The following is a 24,448-nucleotide window of genomic DNA, read 5'->3' as shown; positions in this document are numbered from 1 at the left end:
AAGTTTCGATTGACGTATTCGCCTTCTCATGAGATGGCGTATAACTAACTTCTATTTGCATATCAAGTATGTCTTAATGAGAGATTTTTGCGACGAGAACAAGAAGACGTAGTAGACAAGTACCCTGGATTTTTTTACGAAGCACATTTCTTTCTTTATTATCAACTCTCTTGATTCTGCTACACCAGCTGCATCACTTCCCACGCGACTATTAGGGGGTTAGACGACATCCCTGAAACTTCATAAAGATAAGAATGGCGTGTTTAGTTATGTATACAGAGGTGAGGTTTTTTTCCATTTCCACTATAACATGCTTCCAATAAGTCATTCTCCTATTAAATTTACATGCGTGACGTCTGCTAGCACCTATTTAGCATTCACGTTTCGCATATAAGCATAATATTTATTCGTGATTCTAAAGGCAAATCTAGTTAGGGTAGAAATATTTTCATCACAGAAGGAACATGAGTGTGCAATTTACGTCGAGATTTCTGTTATACAGCGTGTTGCACGTAGTGTTAGCACAAGATCCCGGACCAAAGTATGCACTGCGTAGCGAAATATACACCTACCAGGACCCGAACGCAGTATGTTACCTAAAAAGTACCGTAATTTTAAGAGAAGAGTTGTTGGTGTGGTGCGAAACGCCAACTTTACATAGGAAGTGAATCTTATAGGACAAAGATTGAAAAATGTTCAGCAAGTTACCCACTTAGCGATCATAAAATGAGAGACAAAATTTGTTTGAATTTTTCTAAAGAAGGCAGTATAAGCTCTTTGATTGTTTGCAATGCCGACTGACCTAAATTCCCTTTCTAGCAAAAATCTGCCGTCCGCGTTGTACACAGTCATTGGGATGAAAGAATCATAAGCATGCTTGTTAAATGCAGCATTTCATAGGTTAAACAGCCGGGCATTGAGTCGCGGGAGCGTTATGTAACGTCACGAGGAAACATGATATGTCCTCGGCCGCAGGACCGTGCCAGGAGCGGCCCACTTGGCCAGCTGTCTTCATATGGAAGTCAGAAGCGCTGAGGCGCACTTAAGGGTACGCTAAGCAAGCGGGGTTTTGCAGCGTGGTGAACGCGGCGCTTAATATCTATGTCGCATGGTCATTCAATAGACCTTTGCTTCTGGCTTCATGCTAAGTAACTTGTGTGGTGTGTTAGAGCGACAAAATAGGGATTTTAGATCGACTGAGTTGTAAACTGTCGTACGCGAGCGTGGATCACAGTCGGAGCAAGAGACTGAAGCCAATACCACTGTCGCAACTGTATATTCACAGCATAGTTTGTTTATTTGCACATTTTGTGCCTTCTCTCTAAGCATAACAATGGTTAACTGCACCTTGTGCAGTGCAAATAGGCGTATCGAAATATATTGCCGCGACCTATAGTAACATTTATGGCTGCTAACAACTGATGGCGTGCGGCTTTACGATTTTTATTTTAGCTCCTGGAACAATATTATATTATTTCTTCATGCGCAGTTTGGCTGAGGCATGGCTATACCACTTTCTTTGTAGGCCAAGAGGTATCGAGGTGTATCTAGAACCATTTCACTAAAAAGCCCAGAACCTTTCACTCTGTTCCAGTTAGTTCTCATAAAGGTTTCCCAGTTTTTCTACATGTTTCCGTTCAGAGTTTGAATTCAGCTTCGACAAAAAAGCGGGTACTTGTAGTCCGACCACTAGCAAACCACGTTTGTTGCTATCTTCGCGTTTAATTTGCTTAGTTTATTTGCGGCCGCGACTCAGTCGAATATGCAGTCCATTTCAGTGCTATACTAGGCCTGTGTTTAGCTTGTATCCCCAGCATTGTCACGACCACGTTACATTACGTAAAAGTGCTTAATCCAGTTTACCTGACAATCCCCGAAGATTCCTCTAAACAGCTGTCCGCCGTCATTTTTGGTCAAGCCCGCCAGCTCGCTTTGGCGGCGTGTAAGAAAGTGAGGTCCACGTCTAAATGTTCTGGCACAGTGCAATCGCCCTAGTGTCACGCTTCAGTAACTCAGCGACATCAATAACTGCCACGCACGCCTTCTAGCCATTACCAATGTTCAGCAGAAACCCAATGTCAAATCGGTTGTTTTTGTCAATAACACTGACCTTTATTCGAAACCACCAGCATCGCCCAGAGTTCGCACTTCCAAAAGAGGCGAGTGTGACAGCTGCTGACAAAGATCAAGGAACAAAAACGAGTAAAAGAAAAAACAAAATAAAAAGTGCGTACTGTGCATTCTAAGTGAGCATCTTTAAAATAGGTACGGCCTACCCTTCATTCACGAAGTTTTTTTTTTTATGTTATCGATAATACACAATGTTTGAGTTTCCTTTTTTTTCCAGCGGTACATTGGCGGAGTGCTAGCTTTTGCCTTACTCTAGACTGCAGTTAGCTGTCCTGAAAGTGCTGATTCCGTTTATTCTTTCGCTGGCATGTGCGTTTTTATAATGTTGCCCTTGTAGCGCATCGCAAACTCTCTCGTTCATGTTCATTACCATCAAAGACTTTTAGAAACGTTTTTTCAACTGTTGTACAAAACACAATACATTCAAATTATTCTATACTTATCTGTACTTGTTTTACTTGGACATATATTTTCTTCTTCATAGATATATAATCTCTAAATATTTCTTAATACTTTTCGTGGAAGGAATTTCATATGCATATCAAAAGAGCAGCATGTGTAATGAAACCGTTCATGTTATCAAAAGAAATTCTGACTTCTCTGAAAAAAAAATGCTTTGCAGCCAAGCTCGAAATCTTTGACGATCGAGCAGGCCATAAATAAAGATCGGCACGCTTTTTTATTTTACGAGCTACCGACTACGCCAGTAGGAGCCAAAAGTTTACATTTCCTCTCTCACTGATATGTTTTAAGATGTTTCAAGTATACGCATTCAAAGGGGATCATGCTTACAGAACCTATTATTCTCCGAACGTGTTGAACATGTTACTAAAATAAACGATTAGCGCTATATATGTCATACTTAGGAGGTCAACGAGATTCCAGCCATTGGCCTCACGTGTTATTGTAGTGTGTTTTACGTATTATTTTTCTATTTCTACAATAAATTGTAATTATGACCATTTATGACAGATTCTGGCAAATGACAAACACCTTCACCTCTACCGAACAAGCACTGGATGGAGCCGAGTTCAAACCCTCTGTTTGAAGTCATCTCTTCTGGGTTATGAAGGCCACTCTTACCTAAGGGATATACAGTATTACGGTGTGTCTTTCAGGTAAGAGCAGCTAGCTATCTGTTATTTGTGTCGTTCGCTCCTCTTTATGAGATTTAATAGCTCTTTTTTGCGGAGCTTCGAGAAATCTCTGAGTAAGAGTAATTCATGGCAAAATATAATTAAACGTAAGAAGTAATATATATTTCTTTTTGTTCTTGTGCCAAATGTGAAATCATCACCTAAAAATGGAGATAAAAGGCAGTGGCAAAAAGTAAGGATTTATGCACAGCGCTTCTAATGTTCACGAATTTTACAGTATCAGTTATGTCACTAGCATGTGTACACTGGTGCATTTATATTAGGGTTGGCTTATTCGGTTTGTGGTTTTCAACATCACAAGAAAACAAGAAAACAGGAGGGCTTCGACGACCGGTATTTTGTAAAATACACTGACATCGTACAGCGCGCGAGCGCCTAATTTTTCGCCTCTATCAAAACATGGCAGCCACGGTCGGTATTCGATCCTGCATCCTTGGGCAGAGTAGTCGAGTGCCCTAGCCACTGCATTACGACGGCGGGTATTTTTAAAGTCAGTTTGAATGGTTCCGTCAAAATGCTTGATATAAAAAACATTGCAGCTGCTTTAACTAAGCTAGCAAAATATGAAGTGTGTGCAAAAGCATATCACAATAAGTTTTCATGTTGGTCAGAGAGAATAGGGGTTATGTGGTTAGTGGCAGCCCAGTCCTAATGTTTAAACTTCCTTGAAACAACTTAAAAGGGCAAAACCATATCACTACGCTTGGATCTATCGAACACGGATGCAAATTGATAACATGATAAGGAACCTGCAGTGCACTGACTGGTAGTTAAACAGGGTCGGGGGGGGGGGGGGAGATATGCTGCGGTGATATAGATAAGCTTCCATACTGACTTCAACCAGGAAACCTTGTGTTCAGTTCAACTTCGATGCCTTTCTTTTTGATCGGATGGTTCGATGCTGACATCGCACGGTTGTATTTAGTCCGAGAAGTACTGCTTCCACACTAGGAGCGGATTTCGATTGAAATATTGCAATTCACTTCACAGTTTGGTGGAATTGATATTGTCTTTGTCTGCCGTGATTTATTCATCAAGATGTCTCACATACAAGACAAAGAGGCGAGACGTGTTAATTTGTGATAGGCCATTGTCTTTCATTCAGTGTCTGACGTTCTGAAAAACTTCAACGTATCACACGAACTACACAAACATGCATGACATGCTCGACTGCATGAAAGCATGCTAGTATACCTATAATAGTATACTTATCTATTGCAAGCTATAATAAGTATATAATAGCTTGCAATAGATTGGTTTATTGCGAACAATTTGTCATCTGCTTCCAAAGTGATCTTTTCACGTAACGGCAACATTACTATTTTAAGAGGTAAGTATCTAACCTAATAAGAGCAGTAAAGCAATGTATGGGATGAAATGCACCGAGTCTGAGTATGCACGTCTTTTAATACCCAGAAATCTTTCACTAAGAAACTCTCACCGATTTAGTTTCGTTGCAAATCAATTGCTCGTAGTTTGAGGCAATGTGGGTAGATGGCTAGGGTTATACTTCAGTTATACGAGTCTTCAGCTGAAGCGAAGATTGCTGGAAAACGATCAACAACGTTAGATAGGTGGATGATACCACTTTAATCGCAGAACATGAAGTGGAACTCAAGAGACTTCTGATACGTGTACAAGAGAGTGAGAAGTTTGGACTTAAACTGAACATTAAAAAGACAAAGATCATGGCGTCTTGCCCTATCAAGTGCTGGAGCATCAAGGGACAAGAAGTGGAAGTTGTGACAGATTCTCTCTTCTTGGGTTGCAAGATTACCCCAGAAGGAGACTGCAGCCATGACATTAGGAGACGCCTGCTTCTGAGAAAGAGAGCCATGGTTAGCCTTGACCGCCTAGTAAAGAGCAGAGACATTACACTGCCAACCAAAATCTGTATAACTCGTGCTATGGTCTTTCCAGTTTTGATGTATGGGTGCGAGAGTTGGACTGTGAAGAAGGCTGACCGCCGAAGAATTGACGCGTGTGAATTGTGGTGCTCGCGGAGACTCTTTCGAGTTCCTTGGACTGCCAGAAGAACAAATCAGTCGATATTGTCTACCATAATCCCTGATTGCTCACTGGAGGGTCAAACTCTAAAGTTAAAGCTCAGCTACTTTTGTCATCTGATGAGAAGAGAGGAGTCGGTGGAGAAAGATTTCATGTTAGGAAAGGTTGAAGGTCGCCGGAGAAGGGGTAGGCAGCGAACGCGATGGTTAGATGGCATCCTCGAGGCGCTGTAGATGAAGTTATGTGATGTTAGGAAGATAGGGAGAGACCGGAAAGCGTGGCGTGACATGGCATATAGGGTCACTAAGAGTCGGACACGACTGAATGACTGAACTGAACTGAAAAATGAAAAGGAACTATGCACGCTCAACTACTATTCAATCAAGTTTCACACACTGCCACGGTGGCCAAGCGGTTAGGCCACTCGACTGCTGCACCTGGATTTGCGGAACAGAACCCGACAGCGGCGGCGGCTTCTCGTTGGAGGCGAAAAGCAAGGCGGCCGTGTGCTGTGCTAAGTCAGATCATGTTAAAAAACCCCAGGGGGTCAAGCTTGCGAAGCCTAATCTACGGCATTTATTACTGCCAGACTCAATTCGGAACCTTAAACACACTTAACCCAACTAAGTGCAACGAGCGTTAGCGAACTGACCTTGCTGCCGCGAGCGTTAAACTTCGCTGCAAAGGTCTAGTCCGACTTTTCTTTTGTCTGGCACAGTTGCTGTCACTCTCTTGGGCTTTTTCACTGATTTTATTTGTCCGACAGTTCGCACCAGGACCTTTCCCGATTCGACAAGGTGGCGCATGAAACTTCCTGAAACATATGAATTTACCTTCCTGCAGAGGCCGATCTTTACTGCTCAGCGGCAAAGTACGTTGTAGTTTGACAATAGGCGGCATCGCATGCTGCGATAGTTAATGCATTCCAGTCTGGGCGGTACGGGGAAGACGACATTGTTAGCTGCGCAACGCGAGATTGGAAGGTGGAAACATTTGAACAAGATGACCTTCTGTTTTGTATAAGAATTCTGGAGCTGAAGCAATAAAAAGCGTGTCCCCCTTTGATATTTTGACCAAAGGATATGAGCGTAAGCATAATATTACACTGCCACTGTTCTATTTCTTCGCTTGGGCATATTTACTTTCTGCATGCCACAAAAGCTTGAAAATAAAGGAGTTCGCGTTACCTCATCTCGTACGCTTATATTTTAGTCACGGAAAATCACCGAATTTATTTTGAGACACTGGCTATTGTATGCCGCTTGCGAATAATCTAAAAGCTATCTTCAGCCAAAATCCAACCCTACAGACTTATGCATAGAGTGTTAAATACAAAATAAATTATTTTTATGCGGGATCTAGAAGGGACACGGACTCAGTCAGGAAGTTACGGTAGGTCCTGCTGTCTCAAATTATAAAGAGCAAAATTATAGAAACCTACTGTGAGATGATTTGGGTTTATATTAATTGCCACTGGGCCATCTAAAGATATGACTAAAGGCGGGGATATAAAATACTTGCCGTACAAAGCATTCGTTCATCCGAATTTTATACGGAAGTATAATATTGGACTTTTATTTCTCACTTCCAGTTCCCTACTTCTGACATAATGTGAAAACAATTATGAATAATATATATTTCTCATGCTCTCGCTCCTGCTGTTTAATATCAAGTACGCTGTCTCGTGCTGAGCGGTGAGCGGTTAGAAATTCAAACTCGAATTCTTCACTTTGCAGGCGCAAACCACCTGGGATACAAAGATAGTACGTATTATAATGCTTTTTCTTTTTTCTTTTTCTAAATAAATAATGGAAGAAGCGAATCCCAGTGCGCTAGGTTTACTGTAATTAAACTGAACGTTTCGGCAGAACATGTGATATTTCAGGCTCCGTGCTTTCTAGCTGTTTCCCATTGCAAACTGAGACCTGGTCGGGCTGTTGTGCATATGATAACAGCAGGAAAAAAACTATAGGCTTCCTTCTTATTTGCTCTATTATAATGTTATCTACTGCGCTCAGTGTCCCTTTTGCAGTCGCGTGACTGTTGTTTATTCACTTCTGACGCAGCCATCATAGAGAAACATACTTAGGTAAAAAGCCGACACTCGAGCCATTTCGCGGACAAGCGCGTAAGGGTCTGACCACACGTGAGGCGGTGTACCGATGTGTGCTTCCATTTCCCTTAAAGGTTGACAGGTTATCATACCTACAACGGGTTATATCTAAGCGTCCTGTTTTTATAGATGCGCCACCGGTCATGTAACGTCGGGTACGCGCAGCTCACTGAGCTTTTGAAATGCCTTACCTCGTTGTGCTGAAAATTTCTTTTATTTTGTCTACAGAAATAAATTTGGCGTTCATTGAGCAGAGAACGATGTTAGCATGTCGTTTGTTCAGCTGCCTGAACGTATTTTGAGCGTGTAAAGAAGAATATGAGTCGTGACGCGCTCTATCGTGCAGCCATAGTTTGTTTTTCGGCCATGTTTTGTTAAATAACATGCAGTACTATGCTTCCAATGCGTAATATACTGAACGTCACTCGCAAAACCTTCGGTTTAAAACACAGCATCGATCGGTGGCTCAGCCGTACCATAACCGGAAGATTTATTTCGCACGATAAGAACAGTGTAATGGGCATTTCGGATCGTTTTGCGAATTTGGTCAGCTAAGTGTGTATGCACAATACCGGTTCGTAAGCACCATTTGTGCAAGCCGCGTTCATTCTTATTGCTACGCAAGGCGTGATAGAGGAGGCACACATGCAACAGCGCTGGACCTAAAGCTTTTCCGTTTGAAAGAAGAATCGCAAGAAATAACATCTATATTGTTCACTTGCTTTCGCAAGGAAAATATATATTTAATCTTTTCTTTGTTCCTTTCTTCTTGGAAATAGATCGTTCATAATTTCAGCGGTGTTGTGTGCGAAACCTTCTTTTTCCTCTCCTGCGTTGTCTTCGCCTGTTCCACCTTAAACAATATCCAGAGCTTTCTGATACTTCGTCTTTCACAGCTGGATGCACTTTGGGAGCTAAAGTGTAATAAAAAAAAAACATTTTATAAACCATGCGTAATAATTCTATCAAACATATTAGTGCTCAAACAGTGGTGAACTATATTCCACGTTACTGGAAGCCTTCCTAGACAGCAATAAAAGCAATGCTATCGACCTTACCACGAAGGTTAGGCCCTGTGCATTTATTGCATTTATTTGCTCCATGCAGGCCTGAAATGACTCATTCAAGACTCGCTTACAAAAACGGCCGTCGAATATTCAGGGAATATTACCCAGGGCCTAGGAGAATAAAGGCACCGTACTACAGGATAGCCACTCTCAGAAATGTACTTTATTTTAAAAAGCGCCTCTATATCGGGCGAACCGGCTATCTGAGTTGGGGGAGATGGTGTCAGCAGATATGTCTTCTATAGGCATATTTTATAGAATTGGTTTTCTTTTATTGCGAAAGCAATACTACGCCAGTTCAAACCGCTCCTTGCTGTTTGCCGTGTCCGTGTCCAGGTCCGTGGGTCCCCAGCCGTCTCCTCACGGTCTCCTATTCGTCTCCTCATAAAACATCAGCTTGCCATGTCATTTGAATTCAGGCAACTCCTATGCCCTGGGCAGGAGCTGCCAAATCGGGTCGCTTCTTTCATATGGGAGGGTCATACCAGAATCACCCTGGCAAAACCGTTTGCGTTCTGGTTACCCCTACGACACGGAAGCATGCCCATACGGCTTGGTTGAAGCGTTACTTTATATGGGGGCTGGTAGCTTATGCTCTCGCGTTATCGTCTTAAAGGATGAGCTTAATTGTCCTCAATAATGTAGCTCCTTACACTGATAGGGAGTGATAAGGGAAGAATGTAGCAGGCAAAAGAGGCTTCAGCCGATGCTTTCGCAATTCTACTAGGGTTCAATGCTAAACCATAACAAATTTTTTGACATTACTATTAACGTACAGGCACGCATTTTCGATTGAGGTGAGTACATTTGCTAACAGGCTAACATTTTTGCTTACCTCTGGTCAGAAATACTCGCAATATCGGATTTCTATGAGATACGTACGCACTTATTTAGAGAAATTTTCTTCGGCTTCGGGCTGCTGAGGTAATGAATATTACTAAGCTTTTTGAACATTACGGTTCCTCCGGCGGCGATCAGCTCCCTTCTCTTGGTGATCTTTCGAGACGCATTAGAAACGACGCATTGAACACCACAATGACACGGACATTTCACAGCTTCGCCTTTTTCAGTTCTGAAGGTATTTTGGACATATAATGAAACACAAAGTGTACCAGTAATTTGGCAACATTGTTCGCGCACAATATATGTTCAATTATATACTGAGGTTTGCAGTATGGTGACTTACAAAGGAGCGTAACATTCGTCATGTGCTTTTACAGCAACATTACTTTCAATATGGAAGCAATATTATCAAATGACAGCCAACCATATATTCTCGTCAGAATACAGGGAATAAGCGGAAGCAAGGACATTGACGTTCAAGGTAAGACATTGTGTACAACATATGAATCCACGTTGGCTGAAATAAGAAACATGTCGGCATAACGTGGCAATATTTTGCAGCCTTAGATCAAGAAATCAACGACAAGTTATTTCCAAAGCTATTCGCCACTGTGATCGTTTAGCCACCGTAGATGTAATTGACGTCCTAACCTTGCCACGCGCTGCACACGAGTGATTTTATGTGTGTGCTCGCTTAACGTGCTGGTCAATAACCTTGAATCAAGTTTAATATGAGGGCACAATTTGCGGCCAATAGTTAGAGCCGAAAAGGCTCGACTCCAAGATTAAAAATGTACATCATCAAAGTTAACAGTGGGCATACTGTACTTCTAGTTTGAACTGTTTAATTAGCACTTAATCTGGTGTAAATCAAGATTCTTCAATTTTATGATAACCGCGTTTGTCAACATAGCGAGATCTCGGCACGCAACTAGAAATTGTAATTTAGATCATGTTAAACACACGAAGGAAGAATGTCGCTTTTTATCGCAATAATTTGGTGGTCAGCGTTGTAGAGCTCGATTTATCTTAAGCTTTGGAAGCCAGATTTGAGAGCAGCATAGACTTCTTATTCGATGCATGGGAAATAAGGTGGCCTTATTAAGAGGAGCAAATATTTTACTTCTGTTTCCCGCTTCATCAAATGAAGAACGTAATATAAGTATAGAGTGTAATATAAGTATTTAGGGTATCCCAGCTGACTTGGATCAAGCTCTTAAAAATATGGTTAGCCCTAGCACAGTGAAACAAATTGAGAGCGGGTCAGAGTCGCCTATGCTAATTCCTCCAGTATCTTTTTGTTTGCAAAAGAATTGATAAGTAAAGAATGATTACTTTCTTGTAATTATTAGCTTGAGAGAAAAACTGTCAAGACAAAAGTTGCGGATATTCTCGAAAAAGAGGTAGCTAACTTCCTTCCATCAAACTAGCGTTTACGCAAAGTGATATCTTTACCAGCCGAAAACGACACCTGGCGCAAAAAAACTTCCTCGTGACTACGGCGTCATTTTAAAGCCTGATTTAATGTAATAGCTGGCTATGTGACAGCATTTCTGAACGCCTATCAATAGGGTGGCGCAGGTCGTAGCTTGATGAAACAACGTCGCTACTATCTTTCGAGGTCTGCAAGTTTTTCATGGACACTTTTTCTCTCAAGGCAATAATTACAAAAAAGCTGATTAGTCTTCACTAATTATTTCACTTTACTGAAAGAAAAAATACTGGATGTTAGCAGAGGCTACTGCGAACGGCTCATACTTAGTTTCATCAGGCTGCGTATGAACAGGGATCCAATTCAATGCTTTCTAGACCTTGCCTTGGCAATCTGTATAATTTATTTCCATACCATAATCCCTTCATTATATTTTCTTTTGCATTCAGCCAGGTTTCTTGTTTATTCCTTCATATCTGCTTTTTAATGAATCCAATTCAAACGTGGCCTTTGTTTCATATGTATTTCCTTACCTACAATCATTTACCTTTCTATTGTCTTGATTGGAGCTTTTAACCTTTCTGCCCTTGTGGCATTCCTGGGAGACAACAAAAATAACTAAATGCTTAAGCTTGTTGTATACATGTGGATTGACGCATTCTACATGAAATCCTAGCCATTTCGCCTGTTTCGATTATTCGCACTACACTGTGGGGATCCAATGAGTCGTCTTGGATACCAAAGCTGTAGAATACCCTAGTGAAAAATCCCGTATCGCGACAACGGGTTTGAATCGGTCCTGTATTATCCCGTATAAATGTCATACCGGTGTGACCAGTCCTGTATGAAGCTTAAACGGGTTTATATCGGACAGGTCATGTCCGGTATAAATCTCAAACCGGACGGTCCAGTCGGGTATCGAGTTAATTTAGGGCAGACCGTGCATCTTATACATGACATTCCCAGTCTGGTATGGATATGAAATAGGGCGGACCATGCTGTATTGAGCTCATATACAGGACAGGTCATGTCCGGTTTAACAGAAACCGGGCAAACCCGATATGAATGAAACTGATACGGGACATAGTATTTCAGCTTCTCAGTACAATTAGGGCGGATCGTGAAGCTCAACCAGGATGACCGTTTCGGAACATGTCTTCGCGCTAAATAAGCATGAAACCATACGTATTATACGTTAAAACTTTTCTGTATATGTGGAGTACGCGTTGTTTCGCAAGTACCTAGAAGATATGAAACCGTGGATGTGTGCGCTAGCAAGTACATACACGCATTGCGCTTTGCTTTTGCGTGTGCAACAGTCGCTGCAGCTTGTACGATCTTGCGGTGCATCTTCATATCTGCGACTGAAGATCTGCCACCTTCAAAGCGAAAGTGCAAGCAAGAACGTAGCGTTTCGTTCGCGAGGATAAAATACGCTCGAGAATAAATGAAACACATCGCTGACCATCGAAATATGCACAGGTCAGCCGGACATCGAGAGTCGCTTCCTCGAGTGTTTACGTATTCAAAACACTTGGTCAGAAGTAAATTCATTGACGTCGCGGCTCCGCTGGCAGCAGGTGAAGCTAAAACAAGCAGTATTACAAGTGTTGGTGCACCGCATATATCTATATGTAGCAAAAATTGCATGCGTTCGAAGACGATGACAAAACACATCAGCACTAGTAAATTGTGACATTCTGAGGTTTGTCTGGAAGAAAGAGATACATTGTAAAGATGCGGGACACGGATAACCCTTCGTGATAGCCAGGAAAAAGATTCAGCTTGTTTAAACGGCGATCGTTCAATTACGACCAAAAATTCTACACTCTACTAAAATACACAAACTACAAAAGAGCAATATATACTAAGCGTAGAAAGCATCGATCCGGGAAAATTTAAAAAATATAAATGAAAAAAAAGGAAACTGGAAGTGATCGATGAAGACAGGTATCGCGGCGCCATGATAAGGGCGCGGGCCGAGAGGCTGTGGTGTGGGGAAACGCCCACTAAACGGGTGCTCAGTGATGAGAAGCGGCACGCGGTGAAAATAGAGATAAACAAAATTTGTTACCAAAAGGAAATTACTAGTGAAGAGGCAGTAGTAGAGCGAGCCTTTTTTCGAATTTTACGGAGACTTGCTTAGCCAGAAGCCAAAGGATCTTGATTGCTTTGCCAAGAGCTTTTTTCCACTCATGCCCAGGTTGGAGGATGACGTCAAGCAAATGCTGGAAAAACCAATAACAGCCGCCGCCCCGCCGGGGTGGCGCAGTGGTTACGGCGCTCGACCACTGTTCCCAAGGACGCGGGATCGAATCCCGGCCTCGGCGGTCGCTTTTCGATGGAGGCGAAAAGAAAGGCGCCCGTGTGCTGTGCGATGTCAGTGCACGTTAAAGAACCCCAGGTGGTCGAAATTTCCGGAGTCCTCCACTACGGCGTCTCTCATAGCCTGAGTCGCTTTGGGACGTTAAACCCCACAAACCAACCAACCAATAACAGCCGCGGAAATTGAAAGTGCCATAGATGAATTAAGTCTTCATAAGTCACCTGTACCTGACGGGCTTGGAGCAGCCTTGTATAAGTTAGTCAAGGTAGAAATAGCTGTGTGTTTAGAACGGGTGATAACTGAATGTTATGAGAAAGACTTTGTCCCACCCTCTTACCTCAAGTCCCATGTAGTACGGATTCCAAAAACCAAGGACGCGGCTACATTGCTCTGTGTCGAAAACTACCGCCCAATAAGTTTAACAAATGTGGACTCTAAAGTATGCATGAAGGTATGGGCATCCACATGGGAACGCACGAACCGGGGCAATCTGTTTCACGCTGTTCAGAATGGGGGCCTTGGGTTGAAGCATCTATTTCTCAAGCAAATTGTGACTAGATTTTCCTTTCTGCATGAGCAAAGTGACACCTTTCTAAGGACTGTAATCTAAGTGAGATTACGTGAGTCACTGCCTGATTACGTCGTATCTGATTTTTCAAAACCGGTGGCATTAAGCCCCTTTTTGCGGGAAGTTGTTTTATCTTTTCGTATCCTTATGGCAAGGTTCTCAACTGAGTATCTGTTAATTGTGCCGCGGAAGAAGTTGTATAAGGATCTGCGAGGTGTGTTTTTGGCAGTGCCAGTGTACCGTACTGTGAATAATGTAGGGTCTGAGCCACCACGACCACCACGACTGAGTTCTTTCGCAGTGACGGGGAGCGCGTTCCTCCACCACTGGGAGCGGACGTGCGATTCATGGGCTCCGCTGACAATCTTCGATTGGGGCGGATTAGAATACTGGATCACCATATATCTAGCATCCACGGGTTGCCTTCAACACCTGACATCGCTTGATACCACCAGTGAGCCTGTGAGTGCCACATTTTCGGCTGTCTGACTTCTTGCTACCCCGTGAAGAGCGCTAACCCTAACGGCCAAGGGGTTGGGGTGCCTTACCGCCGCAGAGACGCCGGTGCGCCCGCGGATGCGCGGCATAGCGTTCGCGCAACGCGGGTCTAACGACGCTCGCCAGTGAGTGCTCCCGCTTCATTGATGACTACCACGACCACGATCAATTCTCTAAGAGGCTACGACCCGACGGAGATGGACTTCACTCTTGTACCAACATCCCAGCAGCAGCTGATGCCCCCGCAGGATCTCCCGAAGGAAGACAACAGCCATGGCTGGAACATATGGTCCCGGCGCAACAACGACAGAGCGGCGCAAGCTAAATCCACGCCTCCCAAGAAAGAGCAGGGGAACAAAGAACACCGAGAGCCTCCTGCACCGAGATCTCCGCGTCTACCGAGTCTCAGGAATTTTCCATACAAAGTCATCATCCGACCTAAAACCACGGTGGATCTGCAATCTGTGGCTCCACGCTCCTACGATCTCGAATTAGGGATCCAAGCAGCCCTCAACACCCCTCTACAAGAAAAGCCAACGCTGCGCGTTGTTAGCCAGCAGAACATTATAATGGTGTGTACTCACTGTGAGGAAGACGCGTTCCGCCTCGCCAAGCTTAATTGTCTGCACCTCGACGGCAAGAGTATAACGGTCACCGCTTATGTTGCCTTGCCAGATGATGTCTGCAGGGGTGTCATACATAATATCAAGCCTGAAGTGAGTGATGACTCTATCTTCCAAGACGTGTCCTCACCCAGCCATTCCATCCTGGGAGCGCGCCGACTGGGCAAGACTACGTCGGCAGTCATCGTCTTCGCCGGGCAGAAGGTTCCCTTCACGGTCAACTACGGGTGGTCAGAGCGCCGCTGCTACATCTACCGGAAAACAAGGGCGGCTTGTATCAACTGTGGAACGCCAGGTCACCGAGCAGATGTCTGCCCGAAACCCAAGGGGGCTGCTTGCCAAACCTGTGGAACGCCGAGTCCAGATGAGACGCACGAGTGCACACCTGTTTGCGCGCTGTGCAAGGGCCCGCACAAGACTTATGCAAGAGACTGCAAGGAGAAATTCCAGAGACCGCTGAACAAGAACGCTAGTGCCGCGTCATCAAACGCGGCATCAACAACGAAACTTGAAGATGAAGAAGATAGGAGCAGGCCAAGGCAGAAGAAGCAGCCTGCACAGCGACACAGAGGAGCGTCGTCATCAGTCTCCCGCTCTCGTTCCGCCTCCCGCGGCCGTTCCAGCTCAAGACGCCGGGCAACAGGCTTCACCCAGAACGCTAGTCACGTGGAGGCGGGTAAAGAACAAGGGAAAGAGAACCTCATCAAGACCACCGGGGCGCCGAAGAAGACGTCCTCGGGTCAGCTTTCAGATTCGAAGGTGAGCTTTGCAGAGTGGCCTCCCCTCCCCTCGTCCTCCCCTCAGAATAACACGGAGTTGGCAGCACTCAAAAAAGAGATAGAAAGTCTGAAAAAACAAGTCAGTGCTTTAACAATCCAAAACCAAGAGCTTAAGCGAGCTACTACTAGCGCAATAACCCCGGTAACTCAGCCGACTCCTCAAAACCAAAAACAGCAGGTAGTACCTAGCTCCCAGCCCGCCTTAGGCGAGGTCTATCAACAAATTATCCAAGAACTGAGGTCCTTCAAGGAGGAGTTTCAAGCTTTTTCAATTTACGTGAACGCCCAATTCCAAGAAATTCGAGAGCAGATTGCAAACAACCGACGATACACGGAGACGGCAATTTCTGCACTTCGGAAGGAACATGCGTATAAAAGACATAAGTCGAAATTCGCTCGTACAATGCAAGTGGACGAGCCATCCGATACGGATTCAACATGCCAGCCAAACCTAGAGTAAAGATCTGGCAGTGGAACTGCCGGGGATACAGGAGAAAGCAGGCTGCTCTAAAAATTACTTATATCTCAGGAGTCTGACCCACCGGCAGCTATCCTAATTCAAGAACCCCACCTAATACCTATTAAACTGCAAGACTATGTCACTTACCAGCAGGACCAGTTAACTGCCACGTTAGTGCACAAATTATACACTGCCATATTGCACGACCCTTTCGAGCCGGATATTGCGCACTGCTATATAACTATTCTTCCTCTCCAAAGAGGAGCGTCAAGCACGCACGTATTGAATGTATACAGCCCTCCTAAAGACAGGCACGCAAAATTGGGTTCCCTCATAAAGAAATTTCTGACCTCAGTGGGCCATTCCCCCTGCGTGATTGGGGGCGACTTCAACGCACCACACCCTTCATGGGGCTACCCGGCAGCGACACCAAAAGGCAGAAAACTGGAAGAAGTAGTGACGCAAGAAGGGTTATCGACCCTCACCGATCCCACTTACCCTACGAGGCTGGGAAACAGTGTCAGTAGAGATACGTTTCCTGACCTGACGTTCACCAAGAGCATACAAAGCGCCATTTGGAAGATACCGAACAGCACCTGGGAAGCGATCACTTCATACTCTCCCTGGAGATAAGCACAAATGCGTGCAAGCGCAAAATAGGTATCGCAAGAGTTACGAACTGGGACAGGTGGAGAAAGGCCCAGACATCTCCTGCAAACCCTATTACCGACCTAGAGGAATGGGTTAAAGATGAGGTGCACACTTTGAAAGCCTTTACAAAAGAGGTCTGCACGACAGAGGACTGCCCAGCGGTCGATACGCACCTTCTAGATTTATGGGAAGCGAGGCACTCATTGACAAAGAGATGGCGCAGGCAGCGGCTTAACCGCAAACTCAAGAAAAAAATAGAGGAGATAAACAAAAAGGCAGAATCCTATGCCATATCCTTAGCCAGACAGAACTGGAATTCGCTCTGTGATGGTATTCAGGGGAAGCTAGGGGTGTCAAAGACTTGGAAGCTCCTACGTGTCCTAATCGACCCCAGCAGCAGCAAGTCGGCCACTAAAGACAGGCTCACGAAGATCGTACACGCCACCCCGGGTACGGACACAGAGTTGATGGAAAAGCTGAAGACCAGGTATCTGTGCACTGACCAAGTCGTGGAACAGCCGGAGTATTCTGGGCTGCCGAATCCCGAGCTGGACATCCCACTCACGAAAGAAGAAATAAAAGCAGAAATCGCGGCCATGAGAAAAAATGCAGCTCCAGGTCCAGATCAGATAACAGCGAAGCTCTTATTTAACCTCAGCGATGACACCATCACCTCGCTGGTGGAATGCTTCAACGAGCAGCATTGGGCTACAGGAACGTTACCAATATCCTGGAAGACAGCCGAGGTTCGGTTCATTCCGAAGCCGAACAAACCCCTTAAACTGGATAATCTAAGACCGATATCGCTGACCTCGTGTTTGGGGAAACTCATAGAGAGGGTCATCAACACGAGACTGAGTAGATACTTATAAGATAACAACCTCCTACCTAACACTCAATTCGGCTTTCGCCCACACCTATCAACACAAGACGCCCTGTTGTACTTGTACAAAGACCTCCTTGAGACACCTCCCAAGTCACAGACAAGGGCCATCCTGGCACTTGATTTGAAAGGAGCGTTCGATAACGTTCTACATAAAAAAATATCCTGCAAAGCCTCGCCGATACCAACTGTGGCGCAAGAACCTACAACTATATCAAAAACTTCTTATCAGCCAGGCAAGCCACTATAAACTTCGGTGGAATAAAATCAGATCTCATGACTCTAGGCCCGAGGGGAACTCCGCAAGGGGCGGTACTGTCACCCCTCTTGTTCAACTTAGCTATGAAAGATCTACCAGGCCTTCTTTCCGAAATTCCCGGCATCAAACACACATTGTATGCGGATGATATCACTGTCTGGTGCAACTCGGGGAGTGACGCCGAGATCGAGGAGCGTCTTCAAGCAGCAGCGGACACGGTGGCCCGGTACGCCAGGGAGAGAGGCCTCCAGTGTGCGCCGGAAAAGTCCGAGTTGCTAATTCTGAAGAACCCGAGGACACCCCTAGCACAGAACATCTCGGTGTATATAGAGAGCCACCCAGTACAGAAACCCACGGAGATCAAGATCCTAGGGCAGTATATCCCGCAGGGGCGACAGAACACCACCACAATGAAGAAGCTTACAACATCCACCGAGCAAATCCTCCGGATGATACATCGTATCCGAAATAAACACCATGGCATGAAGGAAAGGGACACCATCCGCTTGGTACCAGCTTTCGTGATCTCGCGGATAATGTACGGGACGGCATTCCTTAACCTCTCCAGGTCGGAAATTGAAAAGTTGGAGACACTCATCAGGAAAGCCTACAAGACGGCCCTGGGGCTACCGAACTCCACGCCAACGGCCAAGCTCATGGCTCTAGGAGTACATAATACCCTCGAAGAGATGTGGGAAGCACAATGGCTCTCACAACTCAATAGGCTCGCACTTACAACACCCGGCAGAGAACTGCTCGAGAAGATCCATGTTAATCAGCCCTATACAATTGACCAAAGGGAAGACGTCCCACGCGATGTGAGAAGACGCATCAACGTGTACCCCATTCCGCGGAATATGCATCCCGCATATAACATCGAGAGGAGGATAGCAAGAGGGGAAGCCCTGCAGAAGAAATGGGACAAGCAGACTAACACCCTTTACGTGGACGCAGCAGGACCACACAATGGAGTCATGACTATCGTAGTCTCAACGCCTGCGGGGTCGATGGTGAACTGCGCCTCGGTGAAAACATCTAACCCCACTCACGCAGAGGAGGCAGCTATTGCATTAGCTGTAGCATCTAACCCCAACGCCGTTGTGCTCACTGATTCTCAAAACGCCTGTCGCAACTTCAATTACGGATTAATTCATAAGTCAGGGTTGTCATTGCTAACTACGCACCCACCCAACCAAGCATCAATCATCTGGTTTCCCGGTCACCTGGAACTACCAGGAGGAAACGAAGCCGCTCACAGGCATGCCCGAGCTCTTCTATACCGGGCGTCTCCCCCTGATGACCATAAAGGGTGCCGTGACCTGATAGGTTTAGCAGTGTATGCTGACAATCTCGCGCCATACAGAACAGCCAGAAAGGAGTACCCAACACCACACAAATCCCTCAATAAGTTAGAAGAGAACATCCTTAGGAGACTACAAACCAACACATACCCAACACCAGCTAAATTACACCTGTGGTACCCTACATTATACTCTTCGCAGTGCTCACACTGTGGAGAGGTAGCTAACCTCTACCATATGGTGTGGGCATGCCAATTTAATCCCTTAGTTGACCCCATTCCCAACCCCTCGGAGGAGCAGTGGGAGGCTATTCTGCTCAGCGATGATCCTGACCGTCAGCACTGGCTGGTGGGGAGGGCCAGCGCAGCAGCAGCAGCCAATGGACTACCGGACTAGGCGGCCCACCCACATGTTCTGAGAATACTGAATAAATAAAGATGTTTTCAATCAATCAATCAATCAAACGTACGCCTGTCAGAGGTGGTGCAAAATCATTCTTTCTTCAATTGCATTCCGGCACTGTTCCAGTCAAACCATGGCCGCAGAACGAAGGGCTCTTTGTACCTTGGTGTATTAAGTGCATTATTTGCAGAAAACCCGAGACCATTGAACACATCTTCTTGGAGCGTCATGACTCAGTTTTCCTCTGGGATATTTTGAAGCGAACTTTAAAAAAAGGAATTGCCAATAAAGCCATTCGGTATCCGATATCTGCCATGCGCCGACCCTGAAGGAGTGCCGAATGACATGCTGATGCTATTATGTATGCATAGCGTATGGAAAACGCGTATGGATGTCAGGCATGAGCGAACCGTTGTACAGCCCGCTCGACACTACTTCATCGAGAGCGTAGTATACATAACAGAAATTCTGCGTGCACAAGATAATCCTCCGGAGTGGCTACCTGTACTGGACCAGCTGGCTTCAGTAAAGCACTTTTAAATCTAGCGCTTTAGGCAGAACGTGCCTAGTGCTTTTAGCATTCCTTTTGTTTTGCCTTGTTGTGTATTCAGAGTGTATGCTGTGTGTTTAAAAAAAAATTGGTAATAAAGAAAAAAAAAACAGTATCCTGCCGTGGTGTAGTGGTTAAAGTGCGTGCTTGCTGGCTGAAAAGACCGCAGTTCGAATCACATGTACTTTTTTTTCTTTTCTATTTTATTTATGTTCCTTTTTCTTTTTTTCGTTTCTTTTTCTTTCTTTTTATTTTTCAAATGTTGTGGTGTTATTTTATAATTCTGCATGCTTTTTCCATCCTGGCGTCCAGTTTTTTTCTGAAACAAGGGCCACGGACAATATAGGAATTTCCGGAATGAGCGCTCTGCGCGGTTTCATTTCGGTTCAGCCTGTATCAGTTAACCAGAAACCGGACGAACGCGTCATTTCTGAAACTGATACTAGGCAGAGCATTCCGCTTCTGAACAGAAGCCGGGCCGATCGACGAAGCTCAACCAGAATGACCATGCCGGACACGCCAGCGCACTAAATAAGCATGATACCAAACATATTATACAACTGCTCTGTATATAAAGGGCACGCTTCGTTTCCCAAATACCTCGAAAATGCGAAGCCGTCCAAGTGTGCGCTAGCAAGCATATACGCGCGTCGCGTAGCTTTTGCGCGTACAACATTCGCTGCAGCTCGTACGATCTTGCGGTGCATCTTCATATCTGCGACTGAAGATCTGCCGCCTTCAACGCGAAAGTGGAAGCACGAACGTATCGTTTCGCTAGCGATGACAAAAAACTGTTCGAGAAAAAATAAACAAACATCGCTGACCATCGAAAGATGCGCAGATAGCCGCACACCGGGCGACGCGTTCTCGAATGTTAACATATTGAAACCGCTCAGTCGGAAGTGTGCTCATTGACATCGATGCTCCGCTGGTAGCACGTGAATCTAAAACGCTCAGTATTACAACTGTTAGTGCACCGGATATCTCTGTATGTAGGAAAACTTACAAGCGTTCGTAGACTATAAAAAACACATCAGTACTAGTAAAATATTATATCTAGAGGTTTGCCTTCAATAAAGCGACGCATTATAAAGATACGGCACATTTGTGAACCCTCGTGATAGACTACAAAGATATTCAGCGTGTTTAAAAGGCGATCGGTGAATTACGGCCACAAATTGTATAGCTAAGGAAAATTTACAAAGTAAGAAAGAGAAAAAGTAGCTATATATACTGAATAATAACTACTCTAACCATAACCCATCGTAGAGTAGTAGTCTCTCCCATGTCGAAGCCAAAATGAACACAGCAAAAACACGATGAATTTTTTGTACACTAATCCTCATGGCACCCAAAACATTCATTACATACGGGACCTTAGATACAAGGAAGAGATTGCAGATTGTGGCCCGGGAAAACATCGACAATTGCCTTCCTTGCCAAGCGTCAGCCTTTTCTTTTGCAGACAACGCTTGGTTAGCCCAATATGGCTCTGGGTCACGATAGGCATCAAGCGGTACACCACGATAACGTTTTGGAACAGATGCCCAATTGAGCCGACAAAAATTGTCGGCTCATTGAGAGAACAAGTCGAACCAATCTTTTCCTTCCTGCCAAGAAGGGAGGACTAGGGCTCGTGCATTTATTTATGCTCGAGGTTGTATCGCGCTTTATTTATCTACGCGACCAAAACAATCCATTTCTCCTGACAGTGATTGAAGTCGTTGTCAGCAGACTCCTTCCAGGGTTCGTGGTGTCGTCATGTCAAAATATGTGCGGTGCCGTGACTGGATATCTACGTGAAGTTATGCTTGCTTATAGGTTGTTAAATGTGCGTTTCTCTCATGAATATCTGTGCAATGTCACCAAGAAGAAACTCTATAGAGACCTCACTGACATCATGCCTCCCCAGCCATTGTACTGTTTGCCATACCGTGGAGGCCCCGGACAAGACGTCCTTAAAAGACTAAAAAGAATGCCGGTAATATCATCAGGCAAAACTTTTTTCTTTAAATTGCACACTAACACGCTACACGTTAAGACATGGCTTCATAGCAAAGGCATCTTCGTACCCTGGACTACCAATTGTTTTTTATGCAAAAAACCTGACACAAAAGATCAAGTTTTTCTTGACTGCTGGGACCCAATATTTCACTGGGATGTTTTACAGCGCACGTTTAAGAAACAGTTACCACTCGATCCATATGGAATGAGGTTCTTGCTGATAGAAACCTCACAGGATATACCATATGATTTCATTATGCTTCTGGGCCTGCACTCAATATGGAAAACGAGGATGCAATTTGAACATGCTGATCTTGTCGTGCGTCCTGTTCGCGAGCATTTTGTTGAAAGTGTCGTTTCACTAAGAGTGTTACCGAGTACTCCCTGATCCACCAGAATTGATTACCTTGCTTGATGTTTTGGTGTCGCTGAGAGAATTTTAATCCGTGTTTGCCGAAGCCTGGCTTACGCGTTTTATGCATTGTATTTCTGATTTCACTTTCAAATGTCAAAGTCGGCAATAAAGAAAAAGAAACCGTAGAGTAGTGGTTAAGGTGCCCGTCTGAAAACCAAGAGGACCGAGATTCGATTCCACATTTGGTTAAAGAATCTATTTTTTTATTTTATTTATTATTTTAAATGTAGTCGTTTTATTTTATATTGTTGCATGCTTTTTCCACCCTGGCGACGCGTTTCTATCAGGAAACGAGGGCCATCAACCATACAGGCCATTCCGGTATTAGAGCTCCGCGTGGTTTCATTCCGGACTTTCCAGGGCAGTACAGGAATTTCCTGAAATAGCCCCCAATCCTATATCCCGGATCCTGTACAGTAAACCTGTATACGAATTCCTGTACGAATTTTATACAGGATTCTTCAGCAGGGTATTCAGGTAGTCCTCGAACTAATATCACGGATATTGAAAATATATATGAAATACGTTTTCACCTGCAGGCATAGAGGATTGGCTGGCTTATCAAAATGCAGACCAATACCCGGTGCTTTTTGCCGATTCAACTTGCCTTGTCACAGGAACGCTGAATAAAGGAACAGGTAATGTTTTTTTTTTTACTATCAATTTGTTTTGCACACGCTGTTTGAACCCCTTTTTTTGTCTGAGAACAACCTGAATATTTCGCCGTAATGTCCTCAATTTTCTGAGATTTGTGATCAAGATTTTTTGTAGCCATTGTAAAATATGCGCCTGGTTGTATTTGGATTCCTTTTGAAATAAAAGCTCCGCACATTCCTCACATGAACGCTCTAACTGCTCCTGCTTTGGTATCAATTTCTTATAAAACTAGAAAATAAATTTTTTTACATATATCTTTCATACTGTGTTTAATGGCTAATATAAAGTTCGTTTCTTCATTGCGAAACCCCGATGTACAGATTAGTATAGATATGAGATCAACAAGCTTTTGATGGAAGCCATGGAAACATTTTATCTCTTCACTTAAAAACCAATAACTTATGACTAAATATAGCTTGCTGATAACAAGCTTGGCGCTATTTCATATACATTTCTGTGATCACAATAAAGATGAAAAATCATATTTGAAGATATTTATAATGCAATACGTATAGTTTCATATTGTTTTGGATGCTTATCTGTACAAACTACTGCTTGTTACTTGCATCAGTACCGATATTACTGGGGCGGCGCATAGACTGCTCAGAATACGCAAACAGCTACTTATTTTACGGGACCAGAAGTAAATGTTGAAAGAAAAACGAGTAAGAAGTTATTAATATATAATTTATATAAACAACATCATCGATGTTTTTTGACTAGTCCCCGTCTTTCTCGCGCTATGTTATATGGATAGTTGCTTTTGTTTGTTTTAGCCCTGACTGTCATTACAATATTTCCTTTCTTCTTTTTAGATGATTACGGTAACAGTATTCTAAGTCCTCAGTAGGTATCGTGCACTTTTACACATATTGGTCACCTAATCAGATGCTCTTCACACCTATATCTTTCAGGGCGCTCCTATTGCACTCTGTGGCTTACGGAAACTTCTCTGCACAAACCACCCAGTCACTGCAATTTTATTTTCCTTACTTTGTGCGGACAGCCCGCTATAAACACTTACAAAGAAGAAACTGTTATTTGCGACAATTTTGTTAAGAATGCAGCAATGTGGGGATTGTAGTGAATAAATTGCTTCTGTTTTCAATTGACGCAAATTCGTTTATGCTCTATGCAAACACTTTATACACTCGCGTTTGGCTTCAATCGAGAAGAGCTACTGAGGGCTCTCTTTCAATAAGGCTGCGCAGCAGATTATCTCCCACCATAGCTCACCAAAACGCAATTGTGCTGTAACACTACCAAATTGAAATAATATGAAATACAAAAGGCCGGTAAGAGTTTGCTAGGCACAGGATGCTA

The 24,448-nt window shown here is 44.2% G+C and overlaps 1 protein-coding gene across 3 annotated transcripts; it reads left to right on the top strand.

The window, feature by feature from the left end:
* Positions 1 to 419: 419 nt before the first annotated feature.
* Positions 420 to 24,233, top strand: LOC146170895 (uncharacterized). 3 transcript variants are annotated; one of them, XM_084586709.1, is made up of 7 exons: positions 420 to 587; positions 3,103 to 3,248; positions 7,031 to 7,057; positions 9,695 to 9,798; positions 23,008 to 23,106; positions 23,941 to 23,971; positions 24,040 to 24,233. In XM_084586709.1, the coding sequence occupies exons 1-7, from the start codon at positions 465 to 467 to the stop codon at positions 24,182 to 24,184; spliced, it is 675 nt and encodes a 224-aa protein (XP_084442835.1). In that variant the 5' UTR covers positions 420 to 464; the 3' UTR covers positions 24,185 to 24,233. The 3 variants fall into 3 exon arrangements, with proteins under 3 accessions (XP_084442835.1, XP_084442837.1, XP_084442836.1); XM_084586711.1 differs by lacking the exon at positions 7,031 to 7,057; XM_084586710.1 differs by lacking the exon at positions 23,941 to 23,971.
* Positions 24,234 to 24,448: the final 215 nt, after the last annotated feature.

The sequence above is a fragment of the Amblyomma maculatum genome, unplaced genomic scaffold (assembly GCF_055883805.1).
Source record: "Amblyomma maculatum isolate TAMU_Amacu unplaced genomic scaffold, ASM5588380v1 scaffold_28, whole genome shotgun sequence".
In the NCBI taxonomy this organism is placed as follows: Eukaryota; Metazoa; Arthropoda; class Arachnida; order Ixodida; family Ixodidae; genus Amblyomma; species Amblyomma maculatum.
This window is presented reverse-complemented; position numbering and strand designations above follow the sequence as displayed.